Genomic DNA, 14782 nt, shown 5'->3' with positions numbered 1-14782 from the left:
TCTAGCAGATAAATGGGTTATTATTTAGATCAAATAATTAGGATCTATTACATATTGTGCTGATTTGGTAACTCTATTTGTATGATCAATTTAGGGCATAATATTCTCAACGGGTGATTAATCACTTCTTTCGAACGACTAATAGGTTCTCACTTTAGAATTGAAATTTAAGAGAGATTTAAAGCATTTGGCATCGAATTAATGTTCTAAAAGAATGATCATTTTTCTATCATATATCCCTCTTATGCGTAAGAAATTTAGTATGGCTGACGAGAATCTATAGGAAACGTATTGATGATTATTGATTAAATAAGAAAAATCTAAGATATTTCTATCAAAGAACTTACACTTGAGCCAAATCATTAGCTTGTGTAGTTGGGAGTAGCTAGCTCATGGGCTAATGGAGGCAGGCTGCAGGTTATATTGGGTTTAGAATTTAAAGTTCAGATTCAGTAAATCATAGTTAGTAGATGATAATATGCCCTTAAAAGAAGAATGGTGGGAACCATCTTCTCTCCTAGGGTTTTGAAAATTTTTTTTTTCTTTAGCTTCTCTGCTTTTAAATTTACCACTCGCTCTCCTCTACCGTCATTGAACATTAAGAACTCTCCCCAGATCGATAACCGTCTAGACTTGCCCGATCCGACGTAGCGCCTTTCTTTGTATATATTTATTTCTTAGCTAGCCCGAATCTAGCGGTGTAATAGCTTGGCAGATTTTTTGCTTTATTTCTTTGTTCTGTTTGAGTTTGATAAGTTAGTAGTTTGTTTTTCTCTAGGTAGCAAGGGATTGTTCAAATTATCTCCATTTTCTAATCGGTATTAGGCTTGTAAACATCCTTTGATGGATCTATCTCACTTTGGTCCGGGAGTTGTACAATGGGTCGAGATTTTCATTGGCTTGTTTGGGCCAACTCACCGTCCTACCCAATAATTGTACTCTGCCATAAAAGAAATTGAAGAAATCTATATTGGCTAATGAGTGAGTTGTGAATGAAGAATCTTTAAATCACGACTGATACGCTAGTCAACTTTTCTTATCTGTACAAAATCTAAGTTTCTTTTAAAAAAAAAAGGATAAGATTATATCGCAGTCTCATCTGATCCAAAACCTAGGTGGATAAGGAAGAAGAAGGTATGATTGATATCTTCAATTCAAGTGCTCGTTGGCAAATTGCTCGGTTAGTTGAGTGGCATGGTTGGCCTCCTTGATTACCCAACTTGGGTTCATGTTGTGCAATCCTTAACAAATATATAATGGCGAGCCCAAGTGACAAATGATGTGTGTTTTGCAACCACACACCCAAGGGAAGACGAGGACAATAGGAGGGCTTTCGTTTGCAAGCCTCTCTGTCTCTCTGCCTCTCTTTCTCTTTCGTTATTATGCATGTAGAAGTCGTGGACATATCTAATTAATTAGGTTCTGAGAACGGGAAAGATAGAAAATTTTAAATGATAATTGATCCATAATATTACTAACTCTACAACCAATCTTGAAGTCTATCTTGAACCACTGATAGCCACCAGAGGACAGAAGTTCTTTTAATCAGTTTTTTCTTAGCAGAAGTTTTAGAAGATATGAAAGAAAAAGGAGGAGAAAGAAAAGAAAAGAAAAACTGGAATTTTCAGTGGACAACTTGTTTGGAATCCTTAAATCAAAATAATAATAATAATAATAATAATTATTATTATTATTATTATTATTATTATTATTATTAGCCCATGGGTAGATAGTTGCATTATATTTGACCAAATTTTATAAGTTTGACACACAAAGAAAAAACGGAGATATTTTAAAGAGCTCCTTTACTAGCACTATATGGAAAATAAGCATCAAGCCAAAATAACTAATAGATTCAAAATGATAAACACTTAAAATATCCAAAGTTCTACGGGCTTGCTTAGCTTCTTCTTAATCAAAGTGTTATAACTATAACATGCAAATACAAAGACAACACGCAATGTCATTGGACAAAACCCATTGAAACATAAACTCCACAACACTAAACAACTCTGATTGTGGCCAAGGCCAAGACCCGGGCTAATACAAAAACACTGTCAAGCACCACTAGGCCTCGGATAGGCTTGATGAGGTGCCAATTGGAGAGGGGTTGGGTTGACTGGAGTAGTGACAGAAGGATCAGTTCAACACAGAGGAGATCTTACAGGTACAACAATGATGATAGGGAAGGCAACAACACGACCGAAGCTACATCCCCTAGCACACACAAGCAGCTACAGAATGCAAGGGGCAAAGAGGAGAAAGGGACGGTGAGCTCATGAAAAAGGGGGATGGTGAACTATGAAGGCCAAGGAGGGATGAGGTAAGATTTGAGGGAATAAGAGAGAGGTTGGAGGCAGCGTCGGTGCGAGAATGAGAGTGGCTAGAGAGGACAACAGTCGACGGGAAGGGGCAACGGTGACGACGAGGAGGATCAAATAGAAACTAAAATGGGAAAAAAAAATATAAAAAACAAAAGAGAAGAGGAAGAGGTGAAAGCCTAACCACTTGGGCAAGGAGAGAGGAGGGGAAGAAAGCTCGGAGGGAAAAAAGAAAAGTCTCTTCTCAGCAATGGGGAGAAAGCTCCTTCACCCAACCTAGCCGAGCTAGAGAGGAGAAGTCATGCCGATATCATTTAAATCAAATTATTCGAATATATTTGAAATTCTATTAGAAAGGAAATCTTATGTTTGAAATTATCCCAATAAGAGGAAATCAATTGATTTTGGATTATTTCGATGGATTTCACTGTACATCATGAAGTTAGATGATTTGAAGTCTGATTATGTTCGAATTAATTTCTAATGTAAACAAACTCTTGTATATTCCAAAATAGCCCTTAGTGTAATAATTAATGAACCTATATCTATGTCTCTTCTCTTCTTATCTATATTCACGCTATTTTTCTCTTCTTTTCGTACCTACTTTGTCATTCTCTATTTCTTTGCTTCATAATTGTTTGGCTTAATTTGTTTAATAAATATATTGTCAATTTCAAGATTACTTGTTATTATCATCTTTTAGAATGGTTGAAGTAAACGTGCATTATTATTTTTTTCATTACTTCCAAAGATGATTAAAATTGACATGTCCCAAGTAGGTGCGATATTATTAATTTTATATTATATATCTATATTATAATTAATTAGTGTTGACGATGAAGAGTATAATAGAAAGATAGAAGATATTAAAATAAATTCCTAACTATTTTCAAACAACGAGATGTCACTTCAAATACTATTATTTGTCATAACAGTGAAACTTATTTCTAAGTAAAATCAATTGAAAAGAATTTGGTTACAAGTAGAGCAGTAATATTTCCCATTCATGTACATATAACATCACTTGGATCAACCTACACCGGCCTTAGCTCTGCTAGGGTTTAGCGTACGAGTTTTCTCCCCTTCTTAAGAAGGGGCTTTCTCCCTTCGGGCTTTCTTCCCTTTCCCTCTCCTAGCCACTCCCCTCCCCTCTTTTGCCTCTTTTTTTTTTTTCCTTTTTTTCTTTCTCCCTTCTTTTTTTTTCTTCTTTCTAATCCTTGTTGTTGCTGCCCCTTCCCTTCATCCACCGTCCTCCTCCTTTACCGCTCTCATTTTCGCACCGATGCTGCTCCTCTCTCTCTCTCTCTCTCTCTCTCTCTCTCTCTCTCTCTCTCTCTCTCTCTCTCTCTCTCTCTCTTCACCTCGCATCTTACTCCCTTCCTAGCTCATTTCTTTCATATTTCACAATCCTCTTCTTCCACGAGCATATAGTCCCCTTTCCTCTTTCCTCTGCCCTCTATGCCCACGCGCGTCACTAAGGGATCTAGCTCCGGTGGTGTTGTTGCCTTCCTCGCCGTCGTTGCCGACCCTGCTAGATCTCCTTGTCGTCGATCTATTCCTTTTGCTGCTGCTCCAGTCGGCATCTCGTCAAGCTCCTCTGGGTCCTAGTGGTGTTTGGTCGGTGTTTTTGTGTTGCCCAATTTTTGGCTTTGGCCACAATTAGGTTGTTTGGTGTTAAGCGATTTAGGTTTTGGCTGGGCCAATCCTATGCCATGGTGTGTTGTCTTCGTTAGGGCTTTAGCTTTTGCAAGTTATAGCTTTAATGCTATGTGATACCTCTTTTGATTAGAAAGAAGCTAATGCTTGCCTGCAAAATTTGAGTGATTCAAGTGTTTATCATTTTGAATCTATTTATCTTTGGGCTTGATGCTTCTTTTTCTTATAGTGCTGATAGAGGGGCTCTCCAAAATATCCCCACTTTTCTATTGTATATTAAGCTCGTAAAATTTGACTGAATGAATGCAACTATTTGCCTACAAAGTTGGAAGGGACAAGATTATTAATTGCAATATGCGTCTTTCAAAATGATTCATAAATGATGTGGTCCTTCACTCTTAATTATTGAAAAGAGTTAATTTAGCTGATTCTAACTTTCTCGGACCTTAGAGATCTAAACTAATTTGTTTTCTTTTGGTTTTTGTTTGGGGAGAAATAACCTTAAACACATTTCTTGTACAGCATTTATGTTCAACAGGCAAGCAAATCAAGCAACAAATCCTCAAAATATAATTTAGCTGATCACGTCCTAAAGATTCATACCCGTTTGTCCGTTGAGCTGGACTATATTGGACGCATTTTGGAATAACCAATTCAAAGACTAACGGAAAAATATATATATAGATAATATTGACTGATGCTAAAATTTTGGTCACGAGATCATGTTTGTGCTTGCATTATTATGAGCTGAATTCAAATAACTCATTCCGATTATAACCACTAATTAGAGTCGGTGCGGCTATAGTTGCAAGATGCATTACGCTTAATTAATACATTGACACTCATCTTATACCGAGTCCTACCTAGACCCAATTCCTTCTAAAGCTTTGTTCATTTTTGTACAAGAATGTATTTGGTTGTCTTGCTAGAGCTAGTTTTTGCTAATTGTATTTTGAGAGAGTTGGGCCTAGTTGATCCATTCACGTCAGGCCATGTTGAACTAGCTGTACTGTCTGATATTCTAATTGCAATGAATATTATAAATACATAGCGACGCAAGTATACAACGGACGGTATATGCAAACCAAGCCGGTTAAGATTTGGTGGTACAGAATCCCAAATACCATTCCAGGTGTTGGATTCACCCCTTTTCTTTTTAAGGCATCTTTTTTGTTTAGAAAAGCGTGTAGATATGTCCACAAGACCGGAACCAACCAGAATGGGACCTCTACTTGGGGGATCGTTGGACAGGCATCCAGACAGCTGTCCGCTGAGAACTCTCAACTACTACGCATGACAGACATTTTGAAGAAGAAAAATCTATCCGGAGACAGACAGAGAAAGAGAGAGAGAGAGGGAGGGGGGCGGGAAAATAAAGAACCCAGCCAAAAAAATCTTCACCTCATTAAAGTTAGATCTGTCTCGAGTTGGGACTATATGATCCTCGGAACCGGGCTCCTATCAGAACGGGCCTGCCACGTGGATAGGATGGTGCCACGTGGACGCAACTTGGCATGCAGTGCCGTGGATTGTGTGAATCCGCCCTACGAACCCCATTGCACAGCAGCCAGTTACGGATGAAGACAAAACACATATAAATGCTGCCCAAGGACCTCCAACGCTCCTCTCACCATTTTTAATTACCAAAAAGGAAGCCAAACTCTTCTCTTCTCTCTCTCTCTCTCTCTCTCTCTCTCTCTCATTAAGCCAAACATGCGTTCGATGTCGAGCTCCTCGACTTCCTCTAAAGGCATCGCCGCCATCGTCGGCGTCGGCCCAAAGCTTGGTCGCTCCGTCGCTTGCAAGTTCGCTCACGAAGGCTACACCGTCGCCATCCTCGCGCGTGACCTCGGCAAGCTCTTAATAACTCCAATCACCCCACCGGCCACCCCCTCCCCCTCCCCCTCCCCCTCCTCTAATAGGTCCTTATTTTACCTTTATCCTAATCACCTTACTTCAATTTTTGCAGCTAAGCTGTCTCGGTTCGCTGATGAGGTCGCCCGCGACGCCAAAGGCCAAGTGTTCGCGATCCGGATCGATTGCGCCGACTCCAAGTCCGTCCGCGAAGCCTTCGAGGGCGTGCTCTCGCTTGGCTCCGTCGAAGTGCTCGTCTACAACGCGTGCGAGCCTACCCCCTGCCAGCCCACTAATTTCATGGCCATTAGCCTCGATTCCTTCGAGCGATCCCTCGCGGTTTGCGCCGCTGGGGCTTTCCATTGCGCCCAACAAGTAAATTAAAAAAAAAATGCCCACGAATCTTTACTTTCTTTTTAGTTACTTACTAATTAATGGTACCATTTAATTGGCGCTACCTAATTAATTATGAAAGGTTATCCCTGGGATGGTCGAGAGGGGTAGAGGCACCATTATATTTACTGGTTCTTCGGCTTCCCTCAACGGCTTTCCAGGCTACTGTGAACTAAGTATAATATTTTTCTCACTCTTATGTTATGTATATCTATCTATCTATATGTTATTCCATTCCACGCACTAGTTAACTCTACTGCTTGATACTTACAAATAGGTTGCGGTAAGTTTGCATTGCGGGGGTTGTCTCAGTGTCTAGCGAGGGAGTTCCAAGCGTCCGGAATCCACATTGCGCACGTAATTATCGATGGCATAATTGGGGGATCGAGGTTAGTGGTAAATCCATCATCTAAGAGTTGCTAGCTCTAAGAAGTACATGCACATGGCTCTAATTACCTGATGTCAAAGGTTCTAACTACTATCGTAGCTTGGTCCTTTTAAAGGAGGACCAAAATTAATATCGACCAATCGAACCCAAGAAGCTATTAATATTGCTGTTTGGATATATATATATATACTTCTTACGATGACACTCTTTACCAGATCATCGCGGGGAGATGTAAGCATGGACGCGGCGATGGATCCGGATGCGATAGCGCAGAACTACTGGTACATCCACATCCAAGACAAGAGTGCATGGACGCAGGAGCTAGATCTACGGTCACCAAAACACAGAATCTGAGCTCGATCTACGGTTGGGAATCTGGAGGTTCTAAAAGAGAGGGAAAGTGGTAGGTGGGAACGATGCTGCCGCCCTGCGGTTAGGGAGGATGAATCTATTGGATTGTCAGCTATATGTCTAGCTTCAGCCGATTGTAATCCTCATTGCAGTGAGGAATAGTATAGACGTCGTCAGATTCATGCATTTCTTAGGTATCCATCATTGATCGTGGGTCCTCTGGAGTCCAAATTGCTCGATAGAAGGAACATCGCATATTGAAGTGAAAGGGACATCGTGTAATCTTTTGGTGTGCAAATTAACTCTCGTCTCTTCTATTGACACTCAGGCCTATATTTGGATCGGACGACGCAAACGCACAAAAGGCTTAACAAAAGCCCTTATTAGAGCAATATTCTTCTAATACGTTTTCATTCAGTTTTAAACTCGTTCATTAGGACCCTAAACCACTAATACGATGAATAGTGAGGGCCTACGACGTCTCATCTCGCTTGTTCCAAGATATAATTCACAAGATACTTTTTTCACTCTTAATGTCAAAGTATCATTCAATGAATAGATTTTACTTTCACATCATAACTATTCGAGTGCATTATTGGTTACAAAGTACTCGCATTAGATTTTATGTAAGTTATATGATGCCAACTATAGCAGAAAAAATTAGGTGCAAGATGTTATGCAAATTCTACACTCATCTTCTAATATCCATGGCATCATCTCCTTGTGCTTTGCTCTTTTCTCTGTTTATGAGGATGTAAAGGTCCTTCAAATTTTCTTTTTTAGACGTTTTACGGAAGGGAACTTGGCCAATGCCAGTAGGAAATCTGGGCTCTGACTTTTTGGCAACGGAGGTTCCTCCACCAGAATTGGTCGATCTTTCTTCTTTTTGACACGTCCAGTGCGTATGTGGTCTGTAGGTGGTTCATATTTCATCTCCTCGTTTTCTCTACTAAAGAAAGCGTATCCAAGCTATTCCTGTAACCATATAGGAGTTACAGAGGCTTCAAATTGAGGTCAAATGACGATAGTAGCAAAGAAAGCAAACAAGATGACATGTCACAAAATATAAGACCTTGTACTTGTTAATTACAAGCGTCGAAAAGACAGTAGGCATTCAGTAAACTTTGGCACAATCCATTTGAATACTGCTAATCATTAAAAAATTACGAGAGGATTAAATCTGAGATCCGTCAGCTGATTAACTCTACAGACAGAGCACATCAATTGAAATAGACTTCAATTTTGGCCTTTTAAAAGTAATAAGACTACAAAATGCACCCATCAGATTGTGATCTGCACTACTGGAAGAATGAGATTTTTGAAAGTGCCATGAGATAGCAACCATTCACTGGCCTTTAGAGCGAAAGTGAAATGGCCATGCTCCTAGCTCATTTAGTCTGCTTCAAGAAAATTAAGTTCTTGCTTACCGTGAAAAATTCCAATTGGTAGTCAGGATATGCAACCAAATGAGAGCTTCCACATTCACCAAGAATGATAACTTGTCCTGGCTAAGCAAATGTAACAGAAACAAGCAAGCAAACAAACTTCTTATTCATCATAAAAGTAGGCATAAAAAAGTTGTGACATGAAAATGACTACCATTACTAACCTTTTGCAAAGTAAACAGGATTACGATGTGCATCGCTGGATAAATGATCATTGCAGAAATGCAGAAAGAACAATCAATGGAATTCTGAGAATAGCAAAAATGTCACATTTCAAGCTTTGGTAGTCTGCTCAGAAAAATCTCGTAGCTTCTTGCTAATCATGGCATTCCCAGTCAATTTGATGTCAGAATCTCGGACTGCAGATGGGGCTCCAGTCATCTACCAAGAGTAATAGGTTCCTGGCAAAATAAAATTAAACTAATCTGTAACTACTCCCGTTTATAGTTTAAATGACAAAAGTACACATATTAATAGTTCAGTGACAAGAATTTGACTAGAGTTTCCATCAAATTGCCTTTCCTAAGCTCATCTCAAAGCATCCATATGTGTTTCATGGAATATTGCAAGAGCGAAGAATGCCTCGTTGCCAAGAACAAGGCTCCAGAATTCTAAAAGTTTGTAAGCAAGAATATTTAGATACAGTGTACAAACTAACAATCATGGTGGTAACTCCATCTCAATAGAGAAAATGTTCTACCTAACATGTTAGCTTGCTAAAATACATCAAGAGATTAATCCTAAGCAAAAGCCAGAAGAAAATTTGCAGAAAAACTACTAGAAATTCCACTCATCCTGGCTGGTGGAGCTATCTGACTCTAATTTCCCTAGCATGCTAAAAGGTTTATGCTCATGGTTAGATGATGTATGAAACATGATCAGGCCACTGAGGCCTCAAGGCCAAGTCTAGGAGTGTATGTGACCATGAATAGGTCGGGAAGTCCCTAAACGGATGATTGGTCCTTTTTACTCTTTCATGCTGTGGATACCAGAAGAGCCAGCTAGATTGTATTTAAGAAGAGGGCATATGAAAGGTGTTGCCATTGATTAGTTATTATATAGCATGGTGGAATCAAAGGATCATGCTGATAGGACAAAGGCATTACTATCAACAGACATGATAGAAAAGGAAAAGACGATGATCTTCTTCTAACTTAACATGAAAATAAACTGTCAGTTGCAAAACAGTAGAATGAGTAGAAGCAGAAAAAAGTTTCACGCTCTTTTCATTCATAGACGGAAAAGAAAAAGAATGCAAAAAAATAAAAGTAAAGAAAATTAGGGTTACCTACATTAAATCTCTGATGAACTGGAAAAGAAAAGAACAAAAAAATAGGTATGCCATTCTAATTTCAGATGTCATGATAGGAAAGTATACCCAACAGATAGATCAAGAGAAAAAGTAGCTGCTATCTATAAAGAATCTCTTCTTGCACTTTCTGGGCAGACAAACTCACAAATTATTGGTGTGAGTTATGATCATTCTGGAGGTGCAAAAGGTAGCTGCTATCCATTTATTCACATGAAGGTGTTTAGTTCCTTGAAGATTACAAGGACAGTGCCAGTTAATCACTATGTCATCTAGAAAAATTCTAATGATCTCATAAAGAAAAGGAAGTATTAGACAACTTAAAAATACTAATAATTCACTGAGTTTTGGCAAGATAATGTGTGTAGGTTAAACATATAAAGCGATCAAAAAATGGTTACCTGATATACAAAGTTATAGAAGTAGTAGAAGTAAATGCACTGCTATGACAAGAAGAAAGTTCATCCTAGACCTAGACGAGAAATACCTGCGTTTGTGAGATAATTCAATCCCCTTTAATAAGCTTTCTATTAGAGGGGCAAAGAGTCAACCAACAATAGCAAATCAAGTAAAAATATTTCACTCAGAGATAATTAATGCTGCTTATTACCTATCATCCTTGTCATGTTTCCTTTATCCCATCACAATCCATGGAAAGCCTGATCTTCTAAGTTATAACAATAGTCATGAAGTTCTACGATAGCCAAAATGTAAATAATAAAGTTGAGCAAGCCACTGCCACCACATCTTTGGGCCATGCTGCATTTTTCATTTCAATGACCATACTATTACATGTACAATCCCAATTTCAATGTCATCACACTGCTTAAGTGGAAATGGGTTGTCATTTAACTACTGTGTCTATACACATGGGTAACACAGTAAGATGCATGCATATAATTATTTTCAGACCTTTTTGCTTTAGCACCAACCTTTCGATCTCATGAACATGACTACACACAAGAGTAGTGATTTCTGCCTCACTTGCAGGAATCTTTGTTGCAATGCGAACTTCTTATTCATAACTAGAAATTATAACGCACTCTCTGGGTTGATAAATGTCAAATGATTCAAATCCAGAGGAAGGCCCTTGTATGTATCCTACTCTTAACAGCTTTGAATCGTACTGAGACCACAAATTCAGTTGTTACTAGGAAAACTTGTATAATGTTTAGACCTTTATCTGCTATTTAGAAGAAGAATTCATTGTTGGAATTTATCAATTTATAATCTCTTAAAAGATACAGAGCATCCTGAAAGCTGCTTTTCCAAGTCTGACATATGCAGATAATTTTCCTGATTGATAAATGGTAAGTGCATATTTCATACTAGCAAAATCTACAAGCTAAACTATTACGTCAGTTGAAGTTCTCCTTTTCCAAGCAAAGTCCATGCAACAGACTAAACTAAGTGGACTCTGATGATTAAAATAGAATGTAAATTGTAACTCCTACGATTTCTTCAGAAGCAGTAGCAGGTCTCATGATGCTTAAAACCATTTCCATATTCATTTCATTTGTAAATCTAAACATATCTGCAAATCAGTTTGAGTCGGTTTTCTTACTTTGACATTGAATGACATGAAACTCCTGAGATGTGCAGTGTGCACTTTCATCAAATTTGTTTTCTAGTATTTCTGTTTATGAGCTGTATTAAAAGCCTCTTTATGGAAAGTTCCCGCCAATTGATCTCTTTTCTCAAAAGAAATTGTTCACCTGCCAAGACAGAGTAAGCATTTATATATATATATATTTTTTCAGAATGATGTTCAAACTTTGAAGACATTTGCACGATGACTGATGAGGATGTGTGCAGTGTATGGTTACTTAGAAGTTTACCTTCTGGTGGGGTTGAGAAATACAGAGCATTCCTCAAAGCTATTTGTATTAAAGAAAGGAAGTATAGCTGATCATGAGTCAAGTTGTTGAATATTCCGTTTATTTTCATTTTCCTTTGATGAAGCTTCATTATTTTGAGAACTTTTCTCATCCAGAAGCTGCTGCTCTGTCGGGAAGTGCACTTACGTTTTCCAGATTAAGCTTAAACCACAAGGATCTTCTCCTTTTCATGATCATTGTCCGTCAGAACAAATCTAATGAACACTTGCAACAATCAGAGCTCAAAAACCAGCACATCTGTGCTCTAGTTCTCGTGTATTCTCTTCAAGCAATGACTGCAAAATCAAGGAGGCACCTGAGCTCACTGATTGGCAGATGTGCAAGTCTAACAATCTTTTGTATCTAAAAACCATCTCAAGTTCATTTTCTCGAAATTGACAAGAAAGAATGCTCTTCCATTCTTCTGATTTTCCTTCTGCACAGATTCCATATAAAAGTGAAAGAAATGTGATAGAATCTGGCAAACAGCCTTTCTCCTTCATCTTATCTCTCATCTCCAATGCCTTTCTAAACATGTTATGTTTACATAGACAGAATATGATAGAATTGTATGCTGCAGTCCTATCATCCCAGCCATCAGATATCATGTTTACGAAGATCTCTAATACTGCAAGCTCACGGTGCTCTTGCAGAGTCCTACTGCAAATAGACTTGAGATAAGGAATATTATTTGTGAGGCCATTGATTAAATAGTGAAATGTAACATCATTAGGGGAGCACTTACTAAGCAACATATTTTCGAAAAATACAGCAGCTCTAACCACTTTACATGTTTTAAAGAAGCTGCCAATGAGAATTGTATACGTAACAACATTAGGAAGGAGGCCATGAGATTGCATGTCCTTAAAAAGACCTTCAGCTGTATCAGTATCACCTTTCTGACAATACCCATGGATTAAAGCTGAGTATGTTACTGCATTTGGCCTGCATCTACGTTTTGTCATGTAACATAATACCCTTAAAGCCCCACCTAAGTCACCTTGTTTAGCATAACCACTGATGACAGTGGTATATGTGAACTCATCTGGGAAAAGTCCATCCCTTTCCATGTTATTCATGCACAAAATTGCATCATTCATCAAACCAAATTTACAATAACCTTTGATCAGAGCATTGTAGCCAACCACACCATGCCTAATGCCCTTTTGACCCATGAATTCAAAAATCTTTTTTGCCTCACTGAGATTCTCATTCCTAATGAATCCATCAATCAACGTAGTGTAAACAAACTCATCTGGGAGGATATTTTGATCGAGCATCTCAACAAGAAGCTTCTTAGCAGATGGAAGCATCCTTTTCTTGCAAAGTCCATTAATCAAAACATTATATATTCCACAATCCAGAGGCACATTTCTTTCCATCATCTTCTCTCGAATAGCCAATGCTTGCTTTACCTCCCCCGTGACAACAAGTCCATGAATTAAAGCTCCAAATGTCACCAAATCAGGCTTCTTCCCCTTCTCCATCATTTCAATGAACAAATTCAACGCAATACCTACCTGTCCATCTTGGCAATATCCATGAATTAAAGGAGTATAGCTGAACTCATTAGGATTCAACCTCCTGTTAATGGCCTCCCTTAGAAGACACTCAGCCTCTTGAAGTTTTCCTTTTCGACAATACGCAGAAATCAAAACATTAAATGTGACAACATCTGGTTCGCAGCCACTTACTATCATCTCCCGGAGAACCACTTTTGCTTGAAGAATTGAACCATATTTACACTGAGCATCCATTACATTATTATATATCTGCACATTTGGGTGAACTCCCCTAGCTTTCATCTCCAAAAGCAACCTACTCACCTCCGCAAAATGCCCCATTTTACACAAGGCATTAGTAACAATACCATAAGACACCAATGTGGGCAAGAATCCCTTCAACTTCATCTCTCTAAAAAGCATGTAGGCTCTCTTAAAATCTCCATGCCTGCAGTACCCATCAATCATTGTGTTGTAGAACACAACATTAGGAACGCACCCAGCTCCCCATCTATCCTCAATCAACTTCTTCCCCTCCTTCATCCTCCCTTCTATACACAACCCCCTAACGATTATACAAGTGCTGTAGTTATCAGCACCATCACCTCTCGTCAGCATTTCATCGTACATCTTAAGAGCAACATCGTGCCGCTTTCGTTCCACAAGCAATTTAAGCAAACAATTACTGTCAGAAACATCAGGAAAAGAGCCATCTTGGTCTCGCATCGATGCATACACCTCCAAGGCCTTCTCTTCCAACCCAGAATTGGAATAAGCTGCCAAGAGAGCACTCAAGGCTTCACGGGTCGGCGTTCGTTTCTCATCTCTCATCACTCCGATGGTGAGCTCGATCTCCAGAAACCGATGTGATCGAGCCAAAAGGCGGAGGAGGGCCGAGTAGGCGAGCGAGTCCGGTGGGTCGGCCCACGAGGATCGCCGGCGGCGAGCCCAGTCGAAGAAGGCGAGGGCGCAGTCAGCGTCGGAGAGAGCGGCGATGACCGGAGCGAGTTCCTCATCGGGGGAGAAGACATCATCTAGGGTTTGCTCCCAGTGGGGATTGGTTTTCTGGGTCTTTAGGATTTGGGTGATGGAGTTGACGAGCTTCCTGGTTCGGCGATCGAGGAAGGGTTTTAGAGGGGTTTTGAGGCGATTTTTTATGGAAGGAAGAAGGATTTTGGACATCAAGGGGAAGGGGATGGGTAGAGAACAGAGCAATAATGTATGGAATTAACTCGGCGAGCAAATCCAGGAAGCCGAGAGAGAGGCGTTAGAGTTTGTTTTTAAGGCACAGTGCGAGTAGAAGCTCCAAAGTCTTGACAAGTTGAGATAGCCATTGCCAAGCTTATGTAAAAGTTGTATATCAGGACAGTATACAAAAAAAGATATTGTAAAAGTCCCCACCACCAAATCATCGTCTACTCTTCCAGATACTTTCTAAAACATAAATTCTGCAATAAGAAAAATCAAATCATGATGACAAAATAATTTGGGGAAATTCTCAAGAAATATCTCTTTGGTAACAAATCAATTTTCTGTCATTAATCGTCGTACACATTTTTAAAAGCAATGCAATTTTCATCCGACTTGTCCAAAACAAGTCTCAGCATGAAGTTTGAATGCTTCCAGAAATACATTCAAACAGAATTCTAAGTCAAATAATAAATCACCCTACGTAAATTCAGGTTA

General features: G+C 39.2%; 2 protein-coding genes across 3 annotated transcripts; one reads left to right on the top strand and one right to left on the bottom strand.

Moving 5' to 3' along the window:
* Nucleotides 1-5596: 5596 nt before the first annotated feature.
* Nucleotides 5597-7284, top strand: LOC140777334 (uncharacterized). The gene is made up of 5 exons (XM_073121375.1): nt 5597-5829; nt 5947-6206; nt 6307-6400; nt 6502-6613; nt 6828-7284. The coding sequence occupies exons 1-5, from the start codon at nt 5691-5693 to the stop codon at nt 6964-6966; spliced, it is 744 nt and encodes a 247-aa protein (XP_072977476.1). The 5' UTR covers nt 5597-5690; the 3' UTR covers nt 6967-7284.
* Nucleotides 7285-7420: 136 nt separating this feature from the next.
* LOC140777332 (uncharacterized) lies at nt 7421-14757 on the bottom strand. Of its 2 annotated transcripts, none has more exons than XM_073121369.1 (5): nt 11556-14757; nt 11282-11432; nt 8573-8809; nt 8391-8471; nt 7421-7938 (listed from the first exon to the last, which is right to left on the bottom strand). In XM_073121369.1, the coding sequence occupies exon 1, from the start codon at nt 14276-14278 to the stop codon at nt 11837-11839; it is 2442 nt and encodes an 813-aa protein (XP_072977470.1). In that variant the 5' UTR covers nt 14279-14757; the 3' UTR covers nt 7421-7938; nt 8391-8471; nt 8573-8809; nt 11282-11432; nt 11556-11836. The 2 variants fall into 2 exon arrangements, with proteins under 2 accessions (XP_072977470.1, XP_072977471.1); XM_073121370.1 differs by having other exon boundaries at nt 8391-8467.
* Nucleotides 14758-14782: the final 25 nt, after the last annotated feature.

The sequence above is a fragment of the Typha angustifolia genome, chromosome 15 (genome assembly GCF_048772165.1).
Source record: "Typha angustifolia cultivar Huaian chromosome 15, ASM4877216v1, whole genome shotgun sequence".
Classification (NCBI taxonomy): Eukaryota; Viridiplantae; Streptophyta; class Magnoliopsida; order Poales; family Typhaceae; genus Typha; species Typha angustifolia.
Note: the sequence above shows the minus strand (reverse complement) of the source record. Positions and strands in the feature narration are given on the sequence as shown.

Bases quoted from the DNA above. Each gene is read 5' to 3' on its own strand.
- LOC140777334 (XM_073121375.1), top strand. From the start codon at position 5,691: ATGCGTTCGATGTCGAGCTCCTCGACTTCCTCTAAAGGCATCGCCGCC. The intron at 5,830-5,946 runs GCAAGCTCTTAA...CAATTTTTGCAG, and splicing joins CATCCTCGCGCGTGACCTCG to CTAAGCTGTCTCGGTTCGCT. The intron at 6,614-6,827 runs GTTAGTGGTAAA...ACTCTTTACCAG, and splicing joins GGCATAATTGGGGGATCGAG to ATCATCGCGGGGAGATGTAA.
- LOC140777332 (XM_073121369.1), bottom strand. From the start codon at position 14,278: ATGTCCAAAATCCTTCTTCCTTCCATAAAAAATCGCCTCAAAACCCCT.